The sequence below is a fragment of the Dendrobium catenatum genome, unplaced genomic scaffold, assembly GCF_001605985.2.
Source record: "Dendrobium catenatum unplaced genomic scaffold, ASM160598v2 fragScaff_scaffold_1024, whole genome shotgun sequence".
NCBI lineage: Eukaryota > Viridiplantae > Streptophyta > Magnoliopsida > Asparagales > Orchidaceae > Dendrobium > Dendrobium catenatum.
Window position 1 is genome coordinate 2,911,089 of NW_021319486.1, and position 25,738 is coordinate 2,936,826.

Sequence of the window (25,738 nt, forward strand, 5' to 3'; positions counted from 1 at the left end):
ATTATCAAACTAACCTTAAAAAATATTTCTCCACATTTAATTTTTGCAATCAAACACTTCAATTTTATAAAATATTGTATTCACTCAACTAAAATTTTAAAAAGCCAAGTATTCTCAATACTTACTCGTAGTAGTCCCATGACAAATACGAAAATTTAACTTTTTATGCCTCGTAATTTCTAAAAGTTGAGAAATATATCTGTTGTTTGTTTTATTATGAAAATATGTTTGGAAGTTTATTTTAGATAAAATTATCCCCTCTTTATCCCTGCAAATTGCTTATTGAAGTTCATATATAGCAAGCAAAATTGGGCTCAACTTTGTTGGAATCATAGCCAAATTCCAGTCTAAGTCAAAGCTTTGTTCGAACCATGGCTTGAACCTTGGAAAATCCCTTCTCGACCACGAATTAAAAACCAAGTGAATTTTTGAACTGTTAGGTGTATGTTTTACAAATCAATTTCATTAGAGCTTTTTTAAACATCTTAGCTAATTTATGAATGGTTTTCTATAATTTTTAGAGATATTAAATAATTTATATGAATTTTATGTTAAAATTTGAACAAATTACATAATTAGTTAATTACCTTTGTATCATATTATTATTTTATTCTAAATATATTAAACCACTTACAAAGTCCATTAAAAGCCATTTTTGCATTCATTTTGGCTAACTGAGAAGAAGAAAAAGGAAATTAGAGAAGAAAAAGAGATTGAGAGAGAAAAAAGAGACTATAATTTAGAGGTCATAAAGTGATTTTTGCTAGTTGGTTCAATTAAGAAAGTTGCTAATTTTAAGATACGCTATCATTATTCTACCTCTGACTTCAATCATTTCATGTATTTTGTATTTTCTGAATTTTAATTTGGTTAGAATATATAAAAATTGTGATACTCGATTTTTAGCAAATTTTAACCGTGTAATTTTTAATTAATATGTTATAGTTTTAAACATTATGTGTATATTAACATGATCATATTGAATTTTTTTTTTTATATTTTTGTATTTTGGCAAAAATATTCTAATTTTGGATAAATTTAAAAATAGTAATAAAAATTAATTTCATATGACTATATGATATCCATACTTGTCATAATTTAGCTATTGTGAGCACATACATGTGAAAAAGAGCACAATGTATTTTTTTTAATGAATTTTACTAATTTTGATTAATATGTAAATTTTTCATGCATTAATATATTACAATGAACTAAACATTGAGTGTGACATTAGATATTTATTATGTTATATATGTTGTGAAATGTGTGAAGGCAGGTCAGAAATGATTGGTTGATTCATATTAATTTGAGATATATTACCCTATAGAAGAGGATGGACTGATTGACTTTCTTTTAAAATAATGTTTGTTGTGTAATCATAAATTATATGAAAAGAGAGATATAAGGGATATGATACGCAAATGGGTAGAAAGTATGACTTTTAATATGAAAGCTACTTGACTTAAATAACTTGTGATATGACTGAGACTGATTTATATAAAGTTGGCATACATGACTAAATACTAATAAACACCACATATAGCTGGATGACTTTTCTTGCTTGCAGTGCTTGCATATGCATATATATATATATATATATATAATAAATTACATAATTAACATAACATGCTTTACATAAGAAATATGATATGACTTATACAAGTATTTGATAAGACTGAAAAAATTAATACAAATGCATTTGATATATATATATAAACCACAGAATTTACATGATATACATGCATAGCATAGACATTGTACGTCATACATATGATAATGAAAGATATACTTATGTAATAAGATGCTATATAAATTCTTTTGTAACTATTAGGTATAAGATTAACAAAACTTATCGATCACTATTCACTTGATTATTGATCATTTTTCTTAAGATATACAATTATAATGATGCTTATTGATTATATGACATGCTAATATTTCATTGATTGTTCTACGCCTTTACAGTTATATGTTAATACTGATAGCGATTGAACAATTACATGCATTCTTTTCACATTATATTACATTGATTTTCATTCTAGGTTTTGATAACATATTAAGCTGTTAGTTCACTCTATAGTTTTGCATATTTTCAGCTAGAGATCATGATCCAGTGGAGTAAGAACAAATCATAAATTCCTTTTTTTTATGCTGTTTTTCTAGTTTAAATCTTTTTTAGTCATGAGTTTAGAAAGTTGAAATGAATATAATGATTGATCTCCTGGCTTTTGTACAAGAATTTTAAGGGATGAATATAGTTTTATACTTTGGTATATATTATTTTTAATTGCTTTCGTTGGATTGCTTTATACTGATGAATTAAGAAATTAAAATAAGCAATTCTTCCAAAATTTAACCTTGGGGTGTTACTTACATAGGGGAACTCCACCATGACATACCTTCAAGCAATTCCCATCACAAAATAACTTTGAAAAACTCTCAATAAAAACTCTTGAAATACTCATCTCTTTCTCACTTGAAGGTTAAAATAAATTTCAAATTCAAATGTATTCAAATATATTTAGAATGACTATTGATTAGTGTGTAAATAATCTATCTAGTGCTCCGTAAATATATGATTTTATGAGTCATATAAGATAGGGTGTCAATATTTGACATGACTCGAAAACTCTACTCGAACCAAACCAAAAATTTCAGGTTAGGGTAAATCGATCCGTTTCAAAAATCGAGTCAAGTTTATGTTGACCCGAAAACTCAATAATGACCATTTTGACTATTTTTTTGTTGTGGAAACCCGAGAATAACCCGCTTTTTACTCAAAAATATGAGATTGACACTTTTTTTTACCCGAAATATGACCAACCTGTGCATTTTACAGAGATTTTGCTAACCTCGGGTCATTCGTGTCGGGTCGGGTTTACCCGATTTTTTGGCGGGTCGGATATAGGTTGTAAAATCTAATCCGTTTGCAAAAATAGTTCGGATTCGAGTCGTGTCGAACAACAGCAGGTCACTATCGGATTCGGTCTGAACTCTACCCACAACCCATTTCTAACACCCCTAATATAAGATATAAAAATTTTCTTTTTATAAAGAATCAATAACAAAGAAGTCCAATAGAAGATTTATAGATAAACACTCAGTTTCTTTTGCCACCTGGCGCTGTGCGCTCCTATACTGTTCGTCTCTCGAACGAGGAATCCCTTGCTATTTTTATTTCTTTCGCATTAACCGTTGCTCCTTCTGTCGCTGCCAATTTTCTTCTCGCGCGTTCTATTCACTTTGATGCAAAATTTTTTTGAGTTCTCTTCGCATTCAAGGCGGAACGAATTGAATCTTCTTCCATTTTTTCGTCGATTGATAAAGAGCCCCAAAATCTCAGTGGCTGGAGGTGCAGAAGAGTTAGGAGGAAGATCACCGTAGATAGATAGGCCGGTGTAATCCGGCGACCCGCGGAAGATGCTTCCGGACGCAGGCAGCGAAGATGAGGAGAAATGGCTGGCCGAGGGGATCGCCGGCCTCCAGCACAACGCCTTCTACATGCACCGCGCTCTCGTCCGTGCTTCCTCAAACCCTAAACTCAATAGATCACTCATGCCATCGCTTTGCTTTTCCTTTCTTTGCTGCGCACTGATCGCTCTCTTGTTTTTGTTTAAAGGACTCCAACAATCTGCGTGACGCCCTCAAGTACTCGGCTCAAATGCTCTCCGAGCTGCGCACGTCTAGGCTTTCCCCCCATAAGTACTACGAGCTCTGTGCGTGACCCAAGTCCTTTTTTATGTCTCAAACCCTTGTATTTTATGCTTTTGCCTCTTTATGTTTGTTGTTATTTTCCCAAATTGTTGATTCTGGTCTTGGCTTGGAAGACATGAGGGCGTTCGATGAACTGAGGAAGCTGGAGATGTTCTTTAAGGAGGAGACCAAGAGGGGATGCTCTGTGATTGATCTGTACGAGCTTGTGCAGCATGCTGGGAACATCCTTCCTAGGCTGTAAGATCATTTTTTATGCTAAGAGTGTGTGGATCCTATCTGCTTAATGAAATGAACTCATTAGTGATTTAGCACCTTTATAAATGGTTTGCAACTTTATCCTGCTCAATGCTATCAGTTAACTACCTTTTTAAGAGTTTTGTTATTTCAGATTGTTTTTCTTAAGTGCTATAAATTTATGAAATCAAAATGATAGTTTAATTTTGTTGTTAAAGTTCCCATAGTTTGTTGTGGAAACAACTGCAAAGTTTTTGTTCCCTACTATAGATTCATACCTACATTCCTTCTTCATAATTACTTAAGTATATTTTTTTATTTTTTCAATTTTAACCTAATCTTAGTATTCACTCATGAATTATATCTTATCACGATCAAGTTATGACGCAAATTTTGTTTTTGTTTTTTTTTTAATTCATATAAATGAAGCTAAGATTGTTGATAATCAGGTATCTCCTATGCACAGTGGGATCTGTGTGCATAAAATCAAAAGAAACTCCAGCAAAAGAGATCCTTAAAGACCTAGTAGAAATGTGTCGAGGCGTACAACATCCGGTTAGGGGGCTCTTTCTCAGGAGTTATCTCTCTCAGATCAGCAGGGATAAGTTGCCTGATATTGGCTCAGAGTATGAAGGGTAAGAAACTACAGTTCATGCAACTTTCATATTTAATCTATTTCTTTTATTGTTTTTTTCATAATTCCTATGATACATTTATCCATTGATGTGGTGTGGTGAGCTTCCAGAACCTTTATAAGTACCACACACACTTGCTGTAGGAGAATTGCTTATTTTTATTAACTTACCAGAGCATCTAATTTCCATTTAAAATAAAATAAAAGCTTGCGGAAATAATTTCTATACATCATGATCTTTTACTATTTCATTTATTAAAATCTGATTCACAATAGCAAGGATTTCATTTATAACATCAATCTATCTTACTAAACTCCTTACTAAAAAAAAAAACTAAATCCAGAATTAAAAGAAACCTGAGAATTTTTGATCAACTTACTCTGCATGATCCTGATTCCTTCCCTGATCTGAAATCAATAAAATTCACGTAATGAGCTTAGAAAGCCTAGCAGGATCCTAAAAACTACCAAAGCTTTCGATGCAAAATCTCGAGAATCAATATGTATGCTCATTTCAATTATTCTGAAATCAGTAGTTATCAGCATGAACAACAATCAATCACCAGTGATATGAATCAATGTGATCAATACGTAGAAATATCTCGGAAATCACTACATTGAAATCCATAAATCAATATCATATACTGGAAAAACAAATATGTCAGGATAATTAATACAATATCGAATACAGTGCTATCAGCTATCTTCATTGTATGTTGTATATAAATCATGAATGCTTCCATCACTATTACAGTCACATGTAAATACTGCATTGGTTGCTCAATCACTAGCATCATGCATGTATGCAATTTTCTATGTATAAATCCCATATGTTTTCATATATGCATTTCAATGTAAGTATCAACATTATATGAATTTATGCAACAAGGCAGGGTATCCAGCTTTTACGTGGTGCTTTCATCCTTCCATCCGTCATTCATCTGTCATATCAATCTATGATTTCAATCAAATCTTTTAATTATTTCTATTAATCATTGTGACTTTCAATAAATCAATAATGAGTCGTCAGTCTGTACCCGTCGGTGTAATCAGTTATGGGTTAATATCCAAGATTACACCACCAACTTTTATTTTAAGTAAATTCAGGGTATTATTGTAATAACCAACCCATATTAGTCATAGTATTAGAAATGATCGTGGGAGACACTGTTAGGAAAGTTGATATATTAGATTTAACTTATGTTAAGAAAGGTAGAGGTAGACCTGAAAAGACTTGGTTTGAAAAGATTAGAACTGTTCTTTCTTTATTAGATTTAAACGAGAATTTGACTTTTAACATGATACAATGGAGAAAAATGATTCATGTAGCCGACCCCACGTAGTGGGACAAAGGCTTGATGTTGTTGTTGTTGTACTACAAATTAGCCACTTTGTGCTTAATTTTATGCAGCTTATTTTAGATCTACATTCAGATCTAGAAAACCTAATACCATTTGCATCAGATTTGATATCAGAGCTAGATTATATAAAAAGTCAACTGGAAGTTCGACTCATGATTAGGGTTGGTTAGCAAATCATCTAAGGAATGAGATTTTAATAAATTCGTTAAATCAATTTGCTAAATTACTAAATAAGCTAAATCAATTGAATGGAGACATAAATTGAACTAAATGGCAAATTGAAACTTTGGAAACTACTCAATTTTATTTGCATAAATATGAAATTGATTCTAATCATAATGATGAACCCATCCATTTGGGTGTTAACATGACTAGGAAATAGAAATTCATCATGGGAGACCCTGTTAAGGGTGTCTAATAATGAAGTTTATGGTTATCAACACCAAATATATGACTTAGAATTATTATGAAACTATGAAAATAAAAATTATGGAGTCATATTGAATAGGAAAACATACCCCAATTTATTTTTCTAATTTGGTAATGGAAATGTAATTTCACTGAATGACAAACAATGTAGGGTTAATATGAACTACGATTTGCTAAATTGAAATTAACTGGCAAATTAAATTGTAGGATGAGTGTGTAACAACTAAAGGAAAGATTAATAGAGAACTTGTATGTGTTCAGACAAAAATGAAAGAGCTCCTTAATGAAAAGTGTCTGTCTTTATCATATCATGATTTATTGATTGATGCATTTAATGCTCTAAAACAAGAAATAAAAATAGCCATTGAATATGTGAATAAATTTGATGAATTATTCCTGTTTTATGAAATCATTGAAGATCCTAAGAGAATACTTCTTTGTTTAGATTTGGATTAAGATCTCAAAAGAGAGAGAAAGCCCTATCATGTTACATCATTTGAGCGTGCATTCTAACTTGCTTTAGATCTTGAACAGACGTTGAAGTTTCCTATTTCTAAGAGAGTTATTACATCCATTAGAAATGCATTTTTTTTTTCAAATTAGTCAAACTCTGTATTACCCTAATTGCATCTAAGTGGGAGTAACACCACTTTAACAAAGACAATAAAGGGAAATCTATCACTAGTTGTTTTAAAAATCTTGCCAAAGCTTACTTTAAATTCATCATAATGGTATTACTTTGCAATTGAATACTTTGGTGGAAATTTTCATATTAATGTAATGGAAGATGACAGATGGGGTATCAAAATCTCATTCGGTAAAGCATGAGTTCATATACAAAATTTGGATCTTAAGGCGCTGAATGGGTTATCTTATAATAGATTCTGGATCATTTGGACTCCAAATCTGATGGACTTGTAGTCAAAATGACTAAAATTGCCAAAAAAAATGAATGACCTTTGGGCAGGGAACCATGCAAGTTAGAGTATATTGGTCCAAAATTGAACCAACCTGTATTGACATAACCCCAGTTCATCCCTCACGCAACCATGGATGCATGTGGAGAGGAGGCGACCTCCATTTGTTTCTTTGGTTAAATAGCCTCCTAACCCTTTGTCATCACACCCTCAAATCATCCCAAAATTTGCCCATTTTTTTGTAGTTTGCTTACCTTGGTATAAAATTTCGATGTTCCTACAACCTCAATCTGCCTCTGATTCACAAGCCATCTTATTATTGGATTTTTTTTTAGTAGATAAATATGTTGACACAAAAATGATTAATGAGGACATTAGAGATCAGCGGCTACGATCTGGAGTTTATTTTTTTAATGTGTTTTATGTACTAGTTTATTTTATATATTTTGTTTTCTCATTTTATCCCTAGGGGTGGTCATGTGGTGTTGTAGTCCGAAGGGTATTTTAGTCATTGTTTCTTTTCCTTTCAAGAGGACTATTTATAGGCTAGTTCTCTTGTATTTTGGGATGATGATTGATTACTGAAAATTCAGATTTCTCTTTGTCTCCCTTAATATTGAGTGTTTGAGAGAAGAAGAAAGACCCAAGGTGTGGACAATCGCAATATCCGTCAACCTTTGGAAGGGTCCAAGTTTCTCGGATCTACTTTTTGTTCTGCGCATCTCCTCCGACTCTCTCCTCTTTCCCCCACCCGCCGCCGGCTTGCTCCCTCTCTCACCACTCCCTCATTGTCCCCTACCCGACCATCACATCACGACCCGCCAACCCCTTAGCCTTCTCTCCCCCACCACCCGTGCCCAAATCCCCCACCTTGGCTTGAAATTGACTTAAAAATGGTCTTCAACTATATTAAAGGATCATTTTGGTCCTTCAAGTCTGTGTATGGCTAAAGAATTAATCATTTTTAGCTGAGTTGGCTCAAATCAAAATGGGTTTGGTTTCAATTTGAGCTGGAATTGAACTTTTGATTTCTAGTTGAGCCAAACTCACTTGAACTCAAGTCTTATCTCCCCTACTTGATTGAAAATATGATTTTCTTAGGATCCTAAATTGTTATTTTACATTTCTATTATTTTGTTAAATTATTATTTCCGTAGATTTGGTGTATTTTTTCAGTTTTGATCTTAAGGTGGCAACTAGTTGTTTAAATTAGTAATCTGTGATTGAGAAATAGATGTTATGTGCTTGATTTTGTGTATTTCATCTTAAATCTGTATTAGAAAACCCTTGAGTATATGACATACTATCAGGCATGTTTTAACTTGGAAATAAATCTTGCTTTAAAGTTTTAGCAAGGGCATCGGGTCAGTTTCCTTCTTTTTTTTTGTTTTAAACTGTATATGTCTCATTACTTGGACTTTTTAGAGTATCAACCAATCACTTTCTTTGCTGAATCTCATTCCAGAAATTGCTTTGGTTAGGGATGGTGATAGTTTTATTGATGCTGTTGAGTTCGTGCTTCAGAATTTCACAGAAATGAATAAATTATGGGTTCGGATGCAACATCAGGTTCGTTTTATTGTTGCTTGTACATTGTATCCCTTCTTATCATACGTGCATCATTGTTTTTCATGGCTGCATTTAATGCCTCAAATGTGAAAGTTCTTCTAAGGTGTGTATATATATATATATATATATATATATTGAAAAGTTCTAAGGTATATATATGTAGAAGCATTATGTAGATAGATATTGATGTTAAGTACAAGCATGTAATGGGGATTTGTGACCTGCAGGGACCTGTTCGAGAAAAGGAGAAGCGGGACAAAGAGAGGAGCGAGCTTCGAGATCTTGTAAAATTACCTTGTCATAACGTTATGAAGTCTGCACAATCTTCTTCACCATAGAGATTCCAACTGTGGTTATCTTTTTTTCTAGGTTGGCAAAAATCTTCATGTTCTCAGCCAAATAGATGGAGTTGATCTTGATATATACAAGGATACTGTGCTTCCTAGAGTATTAGAACAAGTTTGTATCTTTTAAAACATTTGTATTCTAAATTCTGATGATGATACGGTACAATATACATATGTATTGCAACTTTTTCTAACAGGTGGTCAATTGCAAAGATGAATTGGCCCAACATTATCTGATGGATTGTATTATCCAAGTCTTTCCGGATGAATACCACTTGCAGACTCTGGAAACATTATTAAGTGCATGTCCGCAACTCCAGGTAATTTGTTGATGCTTTGTCATTGCTTTCTTTTATATGGATTTCTCTGTATGCGTTAGTCGCTGTTCACACACTTGAGCATGCGCTCCTAGATATCTTAGATTTATATCAATTTATCGCTTTAAATTTTTCCTTTTGCAGAAATTACGCTGTATTTGCCTTTAATTTCAGGCATTCCAAACTTTTGAATTATTTGTCAGCGAGTTTTAAAAGCAATAGTCCACCTACTATTCTTTAAAGACATTGTTTCTCTTATTACGGCTAGTCTAATACAGTTTTTAATTAATTAAAAAGCTAGTAATTGCTGGACACTGTTTTTGCCCCAAATGCTCTCTTTCATTATTTATTAAGTTGTCTTTCCTTTTTGGCTCGTGCATTCTCTCAGGTTTCATTTTGAAGTTTCTTGATATTAATTTCTATGCAACTGAAATATGTTGTCTATTATTTTCTAAATCTGTTTTTCTTCGTTTGAATGCAACTTTTCTGTAAGTTTCATTTGTCTGGTAAATCATGACTTCGTCATTCCTTAGCGTTTATGTTGGTCTATTCTTCAAAAGTAGGCGGTCTGTAGCTGGTCTGATGGTGGCTTAGGGGTCAATATTAGACCTAGCCTGGCTTGGTCTTATATTGGTACGAGGCAAACTTTGCATGTTAAGGGGTCCAATCTAATGTTAATTGGGGCCAAGTTTGGCTCGTTGATATTAGTCCGTTCTCAATCAAAGTAAAAAAAAAAAAAAAAAAAAAAAAAAAAGGAAAGGACTTATTTTTTATATTTATTCAAGTAAAATTTTCATCAATTAGTTTAAAGGGCGGATCTTGAATAATGATTTACCTGTGATATGGAGCTCAGAGGCTGGATCTAGATATGGAAACAATCTCTTTGCACTGAAGAGGTAAGTCTGCGTCCATCAACTTCCTCTTGGACCTCTCATTGGTTTAAAGTTCATGCACTGGGTGCACCCCAATTTCTTTCATTGTTATTCTCAAGTATTCCTATATTTATTCTTCATCACATTAATATCTACGTATATCCATACATGCATCATAAGTTCATACATGAAACAGTTACGTAATTTTTTGATCAAATCTTGAGCTTGCCCGTTAGGGGCCAGTCCTAGTTTGTTAATTGGCTTTTTTATTTTGGCATAGCCCAATCTGTGTTAACTTTTTTTTTCCCTTCTATCTACTATGTTTAAGCTCAATTTAGAACCCCTATTTAAGAATATATTTTTTAGCATTTCTGATGGCATGAAATTTGGGTGGTAAAGTTGTTGGCCTTAGGCTACTGGTTTCATTGTTTTTTGTATTGAATTTAAGGGTTGTATTTTAGACCTATACATGAGTGCTTTTACTTTCAATATTAAACTAATTATTTTAGAACTTATAAACTTAGTTAAAAATACTATACCCGTATAATACATGCAGGCACAAATTATTTTTAAAAAGATTCTTCAATTTTCTGTGTCTCAAAAAAGAAGTATGAAAATCTGTAAATATTAAACTTAAAAAAATTTAATGCATGAATTTTACATATTCATATTTATGAATAATACTCATGTATATGTCTTTTGACTTGTTTTACCAATTTATTATTTTGCCAAGCTTTTGAATGTATTATATAACTTTTCTGGCAGTTATTACCTGTGTTTTATAATTTTATTCATGCTTTTCTAAGCTAGATTTGTATGATCCTTTCAGCCGACTGTGGACATCATGACAGTCCTATCTCAGCTTATGGACAGATTATCAAATTATGCTACCTCTAGCACGGAAGTGAGCTTCCAATGCATCTCTTTTCTTGTCGTTATGCATGTTATTATGATTTCTCATACGTAAGTTGTGCAGATTTTACCAGAATTTCTTCAAGTAGAGGCCTTTGCTAAGTTGAGCAATGCCATTGGAAAGGTAAACACTTTTGAACCAGGTGATAAATGATTGTCATTGGAAATGAAGCAACCTTTGACGTGAATGTGTTTGATCGTTACCTGGTTGTTTCGTTTGCACTATATTTTTTCTTAAATTTTATTGATCCACCAATGCAATTTTTGTTTATTTGCATTCTTCAGTGCATTCTGTTATGTTGTAGTTATAATGTCAATGACTACTACTTCGGGATGTGCATCACTTTTTATACCGTGTTTTCATAATTCTTGCTAGCATGGAGCATAACTGCATTAAATAGAATAAGTAATTCAGTAAAATGCCGCAGTTAGAAAAATAAGCATGATGAATAACCAATAGGGTGCAAGCCTGATGATGTGAGCGAATTATAGAACAGTTTCGTTCGAGGTTAGTTAGGACTTTTTGCTCTGAAAGTCAAAGGAAATGATTTACTGGATTTATTGTGATTGATATGAGACTATAATGTGATATAGACTTTGTTTAATAATTTTATGTGTGTTTTTTTTGGTTCTATGTGTTACGAAATGAAATCATTGTGACAAGCACATAAATATCAATCGCATAAAATATTACGGATTATAGCTCATAGCATATTAGAGAGCACATCCTGCAATTTTTTAATGATAGGATGTAACAAGGCAAAATAGTGCATGCTATATGTGCTATGATGTATAGGTTGAGTGACATGCTATTTATTGTTATTATTTTATTGATTTATTTAAACTTGTATGAATAAGAAAGCTTTGTTGGAGGTTCGGCATAATATAATGATATCGTTTTTTTTTAGTAGGTTCAACTGTCATGCAAGTGTATTTGTTCTAACTTCTAATTGAAGCAACATGGTAGATTTGTAGCAAGTAAAAATCTGTATCCTCCTTCACATGCATATATGGTTTTAGCCAACAATGCTCAAGTTTTATAAGTTAATATACTAGATAGAGTTTACCAATGGCTATAAATCTATCTTTGTTATTTTTGGATGAGGAAAAAGGCTATATCTTGTTATTGATGCACTAGTTAGGGGATGTCTCTACCATTAAGTTGAGTCTAAAATATGTTTTTTCTCATTTTCGTCTTCTATATTGAGAAAGATTACTTCTACTCGAGTCATTTTCTGTGTTTGTGTGCACACGTGTATTCATATTCATTAATCTCCCATAGCTTTCCCCTCATTGAAAATGGCTTGCCTCTTCTTACATGGTCTGATTTTTACTCTCTGGCTTGTTGATATGGTACCTAGGAAACACTAAAAGAACAAATATTATTAGATACAATAAATAAACTATTAACATCTTCTTCAAGGATTAGCTCATATTATGCTCATATTTTAATTAATTGTGATTATTAAAATGACTGATATTTATCAATCCACTTCCATTTCCTTTTTAAATTCTATTTATGGATTATATTTTTGTTGTATAATTACCATTTGCTTTTATAATTGGACAATTGAATGTATGAACAAGGGGTTGGATGAAGGAAAACTTCTCAAGTTAAGTTGTGGATCAAAGAATTTGATCTAAGACGCACACAAATATGTTTGAGATAAGTTTCACACAAAAGATGTTTGATATAAGATTTATACTTTTTCAATTAATTATTCATATCAAGAATTGATACTTCATTTCCATTTGAAGTTGATTGAGATTCTTTCCTTTTCTTGTTGCTTCATTCTTCTGTTCTCATAATTCATCAGCCTTCACTTGAATGGTACAATATCATGAATTTCTATGATACTGATACCATTGTGAAATTTATATCATATTAGTAAATTGTATGGTCCCTTGGTACACACATTTAATACATTAAAATATTATGTTTTGTTTAGATGACATTTATAGTACCTTATTTACGTTAGAATATTTTATTTTAAAATATTGAATTGTGATAAATTATTGATGACTTTTTAATATGTCATCCTATTATTAAACTAAAGTGCTATGCGCTATGGCACTCGAAGATCATTACGCTATTTGCTACTAACAAAAATGGGCAAGCTACTTTGTCGATCATAACCATCAAGTTGATGCGGCTATTGGTAGCCCAGCTGCCGAGGTGGGGCCCAAGACCTCCTTTATCACCTATAGAAGAAGAGGCTTTGGGGGAAAAATCGTTGGGAAAGATGTAAGGAGCATTTATTAGGGGATTTAAACTGTTTAAGGGGGAGACTGTGGAGGGTTATGGATTTATATTGAGTTTTATTTTCTGTAGCAGTTTTTGTTGGGTGTTTGTGTTCCTTATGGCAGCTAGGAATTGTGCGAGAGATGATTCACCTCTCAAATAGTGAATCAACTTGTATTTTGTCTTTCTTTACTTGGAGATTAGTAAACACAACCCTCTTGGTGTTATTTTTGGATATATTAGGAGTAAGCTGCTGTTTTTTATTGTTGTGTGCTGTTTTGATCATCAAGTTCTATCAAATTGGTATCAGAGCATGATTTGGGAACTATGACACCGAAGAAAGTGAATGCTTTGGAAGAGAAATTAGAAGAAGTTAGCCAACTCAAATCTTAAGTTGAGGAATGAATTTCATATATGGAAGGAAGGTTTTCTAACCTAGAGATGAAGAAAATATTGAAGCTTTACATCCAACCGGCAACATTGAAGGCGAGAGGTCCGATCGGTGGCGTGTGAGGCCTTGAAGCGTGAGAGCGAGTAGGACGAGAAGCTAAGCAAGATTAGAGGAGACTTACTGCAGGATAATGATAACCATCATGGTTACTCTTTGATGGGTTAGAAGCTGCGATACCAAGGACGGTTTGTGCTTCGAGGACATCGCCACACATCCCTCACTTGTTATAGGAGTTTCATGGCACAACTATTGTGGGACATTCAAGAGTTCAAAAGACATCATAGACTAACAATGGAGTAATATTAGGTTGGCATGCATAAGGATGTAGAGGAGTTGGTGACCAGTTGTGATGTGTGTCAGAGACACAAATACCTTACCATGGCTTAAGGTGGTCTTCTATAGCCTTTGGCATTATTCGAGAATGTGTGAGAAGAGGTGACGAAGGACTTTATTGACGGACTACCTTGATTAAAAGGGTTCATTGTGATTCTAGTGGTGGTGGACAAATTGAGCAAATATGCTCATTTCATTCCCTTACGCCACCCATATATTGTGCTGTCGATGGCAGTCGCATTCGTTAGAGAGGTGGTCTGTTTTCATGGCATAACTTAGGCCATTGTGTTCGATTGGGACAAATGTTTTTCTAAGCCACATATGGAGGGAGTTATTCAAGATTCAAGGGACTATCCTAAAGCGGAGTACATCTTACCACCCTCAAACGGATGACCAGAAAGGGAGGTGGTGAATTGCAATGTGGAGGCTTTTCTTCGTTGTTTTGTATCAGATACACCAAAGATGTGGGCCAAGTGGTTAGTCTGGGCGGAATATTGGTATAACACTTCATCTCATACAACAGCTCATGCACCACTATTTAAATTCCTATATGAGAGAGATTCATCTCATCTGATACATTATGAGCATAACAACACACCAGTGCATCTATGGAGCAGTACTTGGGAGAAAGATACCGAATTTTGGCAAAATTGAAGGAACATCTACGGAGAGCATAACAAATCATGAAGAAGCAGTTGGATGGACACATGAGAGATGTGCATTTTGAGATTGGAGATAAGGTTTATCTAAAGATTCGATCTTACAGACATAGGAGTTTGGCCCGACAAAGGAACGAGAAGCTCCCCCTCGCTACTTTGGGCCCTACGAGATAGTGGAGCACATTGGCATGGTAGCATATCGCCTATGGTTGCCACTGACCTCAGCCATCCATGTCGTATTTCATGTGTCGCAACTGAGACTGGCCATTGGAAACCAGACCCTTGCTCGCACTACCGATCATATTGTTAGAGGATATGAAGATGATATTAGAACCACTGGAGGTAAAAAAGGTGGGCTAAGGAAACAAGGGAATCAGAGAGGTGTTGATCAAGTGAAAGGATTTACTAGAGTATGAGGCGACATGGGAGCCCTACAGCACCATTCAAAAGCAATTTCCCTCTTTCCATCATGAGGATAACGTAACTTTTTTGGAGGTGAGTATTGATGTGGCTGCTAGCAGCCCAGCTGTCCATGGGGGCAAAAACACAACTGCTAGGTGGGGCCTAGGACCTTATTTATCACCTATAGGAGAAGAGGCTTTGGGCGGAACGTCTTTGGGAAACATGTAAGGGGCATTTATTAGGGGATTTGGGCTGTTTAAGTGGGGAGATTGTAGAGGGTTAGGGTTTATGTTGAGTTTTGTTTTTTACAGCAGTTTTTTGTTGGGTGTTTGGATTCCTAGTGGTTGTTAGGAATTGTGGGAGAGATAATTCACCTCTCGAATAATGAATCAACTTGTATATTGTCTTTCTTTGCTTGGAAATTAGTAAATATAGCCCTCTTGGTGTTATTTCTGGATCTATTTGGAGTAAGTTGCTTTTTTTTTATTATTGTGTATTGTTTTGATCATCAAGTCCTATCACAAGTCTTGGAAGAGGTCCAATTGATGTGTATGGTTCTCTGTTGCATGTGTCCTGCAAATGTAAAATTCTTGAAATGCAAAGCAGTTATGATAGGAGTTTTATGGACTTATTCAGAGTTGTTAGAGGTTAAAGGTTCTGGAATCAAGTCAGAATGGATGAAGGGCCGAAGGCCAAGGAAATGCTTAAGTGGAGCTTTTGGGATATGGTTTAGGATGAATATAAAATATATTGAAATGGGTGGAGGATGGTGGAGGGATGGAATATATTGGTGGGAATTTGGTATTCACAACAGAGATCTGTAAGACGAATAAAATTACTAATGGAACCTGTCCTAGCACCATTAAACAAAAATGAAATGGTATCAGTTCTATGAGCAAATTGATATTAACCATTTAGGTCAAACTTAAAATTGATGATATTGAAACAAAGCAGACTTTATTATTATTCTAAGGGCAATCTGAATTATCATGTGTGAAGAAAAGATCTTCCTGGGTCGGATTCAGTTTTTTTCTTTTTTTCTTTTTTTTTTTATTAATTGTTGATATTTAAGCTAAATGAACTAAAACTAATATGTATCTGCGAAAAATGGTCGAAACAATTGGAAATCCATTTTTTTAACGATTTGAGATTGTTTATGGCTGTAATCGATCTGATGCAAGCCACCAGAAACTTATTAAAACTTATAACCTGGTTATATTTTCTTGACTGCTCTGTGACTGCTTTGCTTGCACTGAAACTCAGTACGCATATGATAGAACCTTTATACTTTTTAAGACGGTGAGTTTTTTTTTTTTAAGTGTTTGTTTTCTTCTGTCAATCGTTTATCTACTGATCTGTGTGCAACTTGCTTTTGATTTCAGGTCATTGATTCCCAGCCAGAGATGCCAATTGTTGGTGCCATAACTTTATATGTCTCACTTCTTAAGTTTACTCTTCGTGTGCATCCAGATCGTCTTGATTATGTGGATCAAGTACTGGTAAGTCCAGTTTCCTTAATATGTATTTGCACTGGCACGCTTATTTTGATTTTAAGAAAAGATGATCAAAATGGTCAGTTGATTTTTTATGAAGGATCAAAATGATCTCCAACTATATTAAAAAGACTATTTTAGTTCTTCTTTAAGGAGTTGAGGGGACTAAAATGATCCTTTAATATAGTTGGGGTTTATTTTGATATTTTATAAAGAGCCAAGGGGCCATTTTGATCATTTTCTTTTGACTTTAATGCCTTCAAATCATAGAAATGGGAGTATTTGATAGTGTTTAATTAGAGAGGGCTGTGGTCCAGCTAAGTTATAAATGGGTTATTATTATTTTTTTAAATATTATGAAAATTGGTTTCCATGCGTAGTGAAAGTCATCCAATTTACTCTTAGTGCATTAAGTAGATGCAATAGTTTGATCATAGTTCACTTCTCGTTATCTTTGTTTTTTTTTTCTTGTATTTTGAGGCTTTTTTAGACTTAAGGCTGTATATTGATATAACTACCTTTTTGTACCTATGATTAGGGAGCGTGTGTTAAGAAACTCTCAGGCAAACCAAAGATTGAGGATAACAAGGCAACTAAGCAAATCGTTGCCCTTCTAAGTGCTCCAGTGGAAAAGTACAACGACATAGATACTGCATTAAAGCTCTCTAACTATCCTAGAATCATGGACCACCTTGATAATGCTACAAAGAAAATCATGGCGGTTGTTATTATTCAAAGCATCATGAAGAACAATACCTACATATCTACTGCAGACAAGGTAAATTTAGCAACCTAACATTTATTTCAGTTATTAATTCTAACTTAAAATAGTTATGTTTCCTAGGTTGAGGCATTATTTGAGTTAATAAAAGGGCTTATCAAGGATATGGATGAGATTCAAGATGAGGAGGTCAAACTTTGGTGCACTAACTTGTTAATTAATAAGTTTCGTCCAGAATTTCTTATGAATTGGCAATTTTCACCTTCCAGGCTTCATCTCTTCACAGCCTTAGGTAATATTTGGTGTTTGTTATCTTAAAGGGTCACTGAATTTTCATTTTCCTCCGCATATAGCTTGACGAAGAGGATTTCAAGGAGGAGCAAAATTCAGTTGCTCGCCTCATTCACATGCTGTACAATGATGATCCAGAGGAGATGCTGGAGGTAGGTACATTTTCTTCGATTTCTTGTATGCATGTTTGGGCTTTTTTAGCTTGTATATGCATAAATGTCATGTTGATGTAGACCAAAATTAGAACGATTTATCATTACATGACCATTAGAGGGGTTCCTTCTTGTCAGCCCCCACATTGAACTAGATCCATATCATCTTAGAGTTTTTTTTCAAGGTATATTTGATTCCTTTAATGTGTTTAGATATTGGCTGACTGAATGTTCCTGGAAGCATATTTTGTGAAAATTAAGCATTTAATACCATGAGGGCATCTCAAACTAACTGATCTTATTTAACTTCATGAGTCATTACTTACCAATTATTGTTCAAGTTTTAGGAAATTTCATAAATGTCCTTGTAAGTAAGCTGTTATGCTTTTTAAAAATAAAATAGTAATATCATTGTATTGGACTATATTTCCATGCACCTCGCTCATGAAGCATTAATATGATGGTTAAAAGTTGTGCATAATCACACTTTACCCCCATAATTTAATTGTAACGCGCACATAACCCCCCCGTGACTAGAGTGTAACAATTATCTTTTACATCAAATTTTACAGGGAGAATGGGTTTTTCACTAGAAAATTTTGTCGATAAGGTTACTGCTTCCATTTTTTCTGCTTTTCTCTTAGAACCTATATTTTTCTCCACAAAATGCCCTTAGTGTGGGTGCCACTTTTCCTTTTTCTCAAAAACTTCTTGTCTTCTAAGACAAAACCTATGCAGGAAGGGAATTGATTGATCTGTGTGATTAAAGGATACTGGAAACCTCAAAGTTGCAACACAGTTCCGAAGGGAGGAGAAAGGGATAGTATCTCAGATGATCGTTATCATTAAAATCTGTTAGTGGCATGAAACGCAAACAAGCCATACAAATTACTTTCCAACTTCATTAAATCTCATCTCACTAACAACTCCATTAAATCTCATTTCAAATACCAATAAATTGACTATACAGTAGAAGGTACTAACCAATTAAGGGGAACTGGCATTGTACACATAAAAATACAGTTCTAGAATGTGAAAGTGAACTGAAGAAGTGTTATACTTCTTGATGGCTCAAGAAGGGAACAACATCTTTGGAGTAGGTGCAAACTCCAACAAGACAAGGGAGTGGAAGGAGTAAATTGAAATTTCATTCTATGAAAAAAAAAATACAGCAGAATTTAGAGCCATTTATAGTCTTTTTCCTAGCTGATTTGTACCGTTTGGTTCATTTATCGAACCGGTTGGTTCATTTATTGAACCGGTGGTCTAAAACTAAAAACAATATAGAAAGGTCTATTTATTAATACATAAGCTTGTTTTACAAGAAACATGTGTCCGTCCTTGAGATGTTGTATTTGGTTTTCTTTTTCTTTGACAGTAAACTTTCATGTGCATATTGTTGTCTTTAAATTGGTCTTCCAAGCGTTTAGTCCAATCTTTACATTGTTCATGCACAATGCTTGTATCTAGTTGAATATGTTGTTGTTTAACACTTCCGTTGCCATAAAAAAAAGCTTTGTCCTCAAAGTTAAGAGCTGGAAATGAATGTCAAAGAGATAAAAAATTCTTCCATGTAGCATCTTCTAGATTGGTGGGTGTCTATTGCAAGAGAACCTATCTGTGTGGTAGGCCCCGAAATTGAATTATATGTGAAGCAAGAATGGCATAAGGTAAACTGACATGTTGATTGTTATGAATGAAAATTGGTAATTGGGAAACTGCATTTAGAGGATTGCTTTTGAATGGTTTTAGAACTGAAATATGGAAAAGAATTTTACTTTCGGGTGGAAGAGCAAGTCAGTATGTCATTGAACTTATAATAGAGTGAACAGGAAAGGGGCCAAAGTAATGCTTGGCTAATTTAGAATGGGTATGATTAACAACCAATGATTGTTTAAAAGGTTAGAGTTTGACCATAACTAAATCCCCAATGGATAATTGTAAATCCCGACGATGGTGATCAGCCATGATTTTCATTCTATGTTGAGCTTGCTGCAAAATTTGATGGAGGGTTTGTAAGTTTAAGTTCCTATTGGTTAATATAGTATCGACAAAAGCAATACCAGATGTTTCCTGGATATAATAAGGAATGAAGGGTGGGGATCTATCATATAAAGCATGAGGCATTGTAGATGATTTAATTTCTTGACATGTGAGAGATTTACAGATAAAATCCGCAATGTTTTTATGAGGGTTTGGCCAATAAAAAATTACGGTTAGATGTTTGATGGTCTTAAGGGTGCCGCCATGTCCTGCTGGCGGGGTAGAATGAAATTCAGTTAAGTGCTTTTTTAGGGTATAATTTTTATTGATATAAATGCATCCTTTATAATAAAGAATATTATTCTTGAGGGCATTCATATATTCTTGTCATAATTCATTTAGTTGAGTAAATGAAAAACTTGAAACTAATTCAAAGAGAATGCTTATGGGGGGGGGGGAGGATTTTTGACTGCAAGTCACGGAGGCTTTTATGATCAGTGTGACATATTTCATGCCCAGACATCTACTGGGCAAAGGAGAAATGATTCGGCTTCATGTGGTTGACGGGGTAAAGAATTAGCAACCGTGTTATTTGATACGAAAATGAAAACCTAAAAGTTTACAAAGGCAGTAATGTTGATCAGGAGTGTGGAGGATTTTTGACTGCAAGTCACGGAGGCTTTTATGATCAGTGTGACATATTTCATGCCCAACATATATTGACGCCATTTACAGACGTCTTCCTTGACAACATATAATTCTTTAATGTAAGTAGATGTCTGGGACAAATGGAGCCCAATTTTTTTTGCTGAAAAAAGAGATTGAATGATTTCTTTGTAACAATACATCTATACCAATATTTGAAGCGTTGATTTCATTAATAAAAGATTTAGTGAAATCTGGTAAAGTTAAAACCGGGGCATATGTCAGGGACAATTTAAGATTATTAAAAAGGGTCAGAAGCATGAGAGTCCCATTGAAAGGCATCTTTCTTAAGAAGGTTAGTTAAAGGAGCTGCGATAGAAGCATAATTAGAGATAAAATGACGATAATAGCTAGTTAACCCTAAAAAAGATCGAAGATGATGTAATGATGGAACAGACCAGTTAGCCATTACTTCAATTTTATTTGGATTAGTCGAAATAGTACCAAATGAGACAATATGACCAAAATATTCAATGGATGGTTGACAAATGACACTTACTGAGTTTAAGAAACAATTGATTTGACAATTTGAAGGTGAGAATAATGATGATCTATAGTGGAGCTGTATATGAGGATATCGTCAAAGAATATAATAACAAACATACGAATATATGAATGAAAATTTGATTCATGAGAGCTTGAAAAGTAGATCGGGCATGACTAAGAATTTGAAATGGCCATCATGAGTATGAGAAGCGGTTTTATGGATGTCTTTTTGGTGCTTATGGATTTGTTCGTAGCCTGATCGCAGATCAAAGCTTGGAGTCATCTAAAAGTTCATCTACTATTGGAATAAGGAACTTATCCTTGACAGTCAAAGCGTTAAGGGTGTGATAATCAACAAAAAATCACCAAGTACTATCACATTTTTGTACTAGAAGCATTGGGCTGGAAAAAGGACTATGACTGCGATGAATAATGCTAGATTGCAGCATTTCAATGAGTGATTGTTCCATAGAATCTTTTTGAAAATGCGGATGTGGATAGGATTGAATGTGAATAGGTTTAGATTGCAATGGTAAATGAATGTGGTGATCAATTGGTTGAGGTGGTGGTAAGCCTTTGGGTGTTTGAAATAAGCTTTTAAATTGCCAAATTAAAGTTACAATAGATGTAGTTAAAGTAGCGGCAATGGATGAAAGATTGTCATTGAAATTACTTTGGATTGATGTGTCCTGATCGTTTTAGGGTCTGGATTGAATGGTGAAGATTTGTATTGAGGGGGAATGGATAGCAAGGCAAAAAAATTGATGAAAAGATATATAGGAGTTTGTAATAGTTGAGATTCACCGGATAAGATAATTTGGCGATGCTTATCAGAAGATTGTATAGTTAGATCTTGATAATTGTGAAGAATGGGACCTAATGATTGAAGCCATTGCATTCGTTGAACAATCTCAGCGTCAAGGATAGCAAGCACAAATAAATCCAAGAGAGCTTGATAACCTTGCATTGAGATAGTGACTTGAGAACATTTTGAACCGGTTGGTCTAAAACGAACTACAATATAAAAAGGTCTATTTATTAATACATAGGCTTGTTTTACAAGAATCCTGTGCCTATCCTTGAGTCGTTGTATTTAACTTTCTACCTCTTTTATGGTAAACTTTGTGCATATTGTTGTCTTTAAGTTGCTCTTCCGAAAGTTTAGTCCAATCTTTACATTGTTCATGCACCATGCTTGTATGTAGTTGAATATCTTGTTGCTTAATAAGAAGTGACTACCTTTTTTATAACCTCATGTAGTGTATGGAATATTGGATATCAGAATGCTTTACACGAAGTCACTTTTTTGCATTTTGATCGAAGCATCATTTGTTACAGCACTTTTAGACGTCTGAAATCATATCTTTAACTGTTTAGAAAAATCAATTATTCCTGTAAGGTTTCCTGTGAACTGAATAAAATTCCAAATTTAATTTCCAACAAATGTTGAAGCTTTAATCACCATAAATAGTTCGTGCACGATCATATCTGCAAACGTAGTCAAAGTTAGGTTTAATCGTTATGTAATTTCATTAGCATCTTTTCTTTATTGTGTTCATCAGTTGTCTTAATTACTAGTTTGTGCTGCATAATTTGAATAAATTTCATGCAAGAGGATAGAAAATTAGTGTATTCCAGAAATGTGGAAAGTTAGTTTTCATTGTCCGTAACATGCTGAACATCTTTTCTTTGCTCTGTATTTCAATTGCTATTAATGCTAGTTTGTACTGCATAATGTAAATAATATGCAAAAAAAGCTTCAAATGTAAATTGCGTGTTGTCAGTCTTTGGCAAGAAAGTAAGCAAATTGCGTGTTGTCAGTCTTTGGCAAGAAAGTAAGCATATCATACCGGCAATATATTAGCACTAGACTTGGCACTGCTTTCTCATTTATTGTGACCTTGTAATTTTCTTAATAATTTGCATGTGCTAATCTAAGTAGTGTAATATTTTACTGCACCTTTTCACTGATTGACCTAGTTTGCTTTGTATTTTTAATCTTGCTTCAAATGTATTTCACAGCGGACAGTAATTAATTTCTGTTTATAGATCATTCAAACCGTTCGGAAGCATATTCTTCTTGGAGGACCTAAACGCCTTGCTTTCACCGTACCACCACTTATATTTTCTGCTCTTAAGGTTCGTTTGTTATGGTACATGTATCTAAATTGGTAGAGTGCATGAGCTCATGCAATTTCATGTTTGATTTTCATTGCAGAACTGATGATTTGACCTTATGATGTCTTGTTCTGTAATTTCAATGTTGAATTGTATTAGGAATGATCATAACAATAAATTCCTGAACATAATGGTATTTGGTGGCCAAAATTCAAAATAGAAATATGTGATATGTAAATAATTTATTTGCCTCACTATAGATATTTTTCTCCACGCTCAAAGCAAACTGATACTAGCATTATTATGCTAATTTATTTTCATTAGTCCTACTGAACTGAAAGGGGGCGCATTTTGAATCTTTATCCATTTCATTCTTGTTGTGTGCTGCATGAGTGTTAATTCTATTTTGTGCGTGTCTTTTCGCTTTAAGCACGTTCAGGTTAATTTTGGCATGCCCTTTAAATTAGCATAACGAATAGGACAACTAATATAGATTTATTTAAAAAAGATCATATTTGGCGAGAAAGAAATGATCGAAATTATAATTTCTCGGGTATCTGTTATGTCACCATGTGCTGTAGAATTAAAAATGTAATCGGATGGAAAGTTTCAAAATGGAATAGTAGGGAATGCCTCTTGGAGCTTGGGATCCTGTAGTTTGGTTTTTGATCTGGTGGGCTTATGCGGCATTCTGATGTCTTTTGCTTCTGTTGCTAACATCTCGATTTTTCTGGAGTGTCTTTTTCTGCTGTTGCACATGTTTTGGCTGCTCGTTTGGGCTATGATGAGTGATGCCAACATCCTACCTGGTTACCCTTTGGATGGCCTCGCTGGCAACCAAGGGTGACCTGTTTCATTATTTGTGCTGGCTGTCCTAGTTATTTTTCCCCTGTTGGGGTCTCTGCGGCAACCATTTCTCTCAGGATGGCCCTGCGACAACCAGGGGTTCTCCGCCTTCTATATGGTATTGCTGATCCTTCTCGATGAGGCATTTTTATGTATGTTGGCTCTTTCCACCTGAGTCCTCGGTTTGAACTTTTGGCTGCTTCATCAGTTGATTCCTATATTTTGTTATATTGCTGATCTTTCAGTGGCTGGTTTTTTACTGGAGCTTTCTCTTTCTATTGATCTCTTGTGTGCTGGATATCTTATTTGGTCTTTCCGTAGCATAGATCCTTTTCTGCTCTTGTTTTGAGCTTCCGTTTTGACACAGCTCAGTTCATAAATGTAACATATTATAGAATTGGTTCTTTCTTCATTATTCTGTAAACAACCCCCCCCCCTATATATATATATATATATATACGGTTTAACTGATCATTTTTCTATTGATACACATCCTGTGGTGTTTGTTCCGTGTAATTATACTCTTCTTATGCTTGCAGAGTTCTCCTATGCTTAAAGCGTGCCATTAGGATTGCAAATGCTGCCCAGCAAATGGCCAATGTTACAAGGGGCAGCAGTGGACCCGTCACATTGTTTGTTGAAATACTCAACAAGTACAACTTCTTTACTGTTTCAGTTGAGAAATATCCCCCCGTAAGAGGAGAAATTATTTTGTGTAGAGACCGGACGGTGAGAACCGTTCAAATTTGCTGCGCTTTTACTATCTTTTGCTACAAATATTAAATTATGAATGCACCATAATTGAGTATTTGTTACGCTTTTGCAGCAAAAGTGCAACAAAAGGGCAGCAAATATTGCTTCGATCAAATATTTGTTGCGTTTTTGTCGAGTTTTTGCAAAAACACAGCAAATACACAGTAAAAGTGTGGAATATTTGTTGAGTATTTCCTAAGTATTTGCAAAAGCGCAGCAAAAGGACAATAAAAGCCTAGCAAATCCGGACGATTCTCACTGTCCGGTCGCCGCACAGAACAATCTCTCCCATAAGAGACCTTAAATATTGAAGGCATCAATTTTGCAGGTATCTGTATTTCTTCGAGAAAGGAAATCCTCAGATCACCAGCTCGGCAATTCAGGGTCTGATTGAATTGATTATGAACGAGATGCAAAGTGATAACTCACCATCAGATCCATCAGCTGATTCTTTCTTTTCCAGCACAATGCGTTACATTCAGTTCCAGAAGCAGAAAGGTGGTGCCATTGGCGAAAAGTACGAGCCAATCAAGGTTTAGTAGAAGCAGGATGCCCAGATACAGAATTGGCACTTTCATACTAATCTCAGATTTGGGTAATAAGATTATGTAAATTGTGCTATATTTTCCATTGTCTTCATTCTTGATGCATTCTTTTCCCAGTTTCCTCTGCTTTCAATGCTGTCAAAGTGATGTATACTAGACCAATTTCAATTTTTGAAGAATAAAATCTTGACTAAATTTTTGAAATCATGAGGAATATTAACACGTTCAATTGTTTTTTTTTTTTTGGATATT

At 34.2% G+C, this 25,738-nt stretch overlaps 1 protein-coding gene across 1 annotated transcript; it reads left to right on the top strand.

Moving 5' to 3' along the window:
* The first annotated feature begins 3,094 nt into the window (after positions 1-3,094).
* Positions 3,095-25,693, top strand: LOC110105065 (vacuolar protein sorting-associated protein 35B). Its single transcript, XM_020834429.2, has 20 exons — positions 3,095-3,516; positions 3,620-3,716; positions 3,828-3,951; positions 4,398-4,583; positions 8,771-8,858; positions 9,086-9,142; positions 9,228-9,317; positions 9,403-9,525; positions 11,224-11,298; positions 11,371-11,430; positions 16,776-16,892; positions 17,425-17,664; positions 17,731-17,796; positions 17,961-18,050; positions 23,274-23,395; positions 24,000-24,175; positions 24,266-24,340; positions 24,434-24,530; positions 24,707-24,841; positions 25,270-25,693. The coding sequence occupies exons 1-20, from the start codon at positions 3,421-3,423 to the stop codon at positions 25,478-25,480; spliced, it is 2,325 nt and encodes a 774-aa protein (XP_020690088.2). The 5' UTR covers positions 3,095-3,420; the 3' UTR covers positions 25,481-25,693.
* The last annotated feature ends 45 nt before the right edge of the window (positions 25,694-25,738 follow it).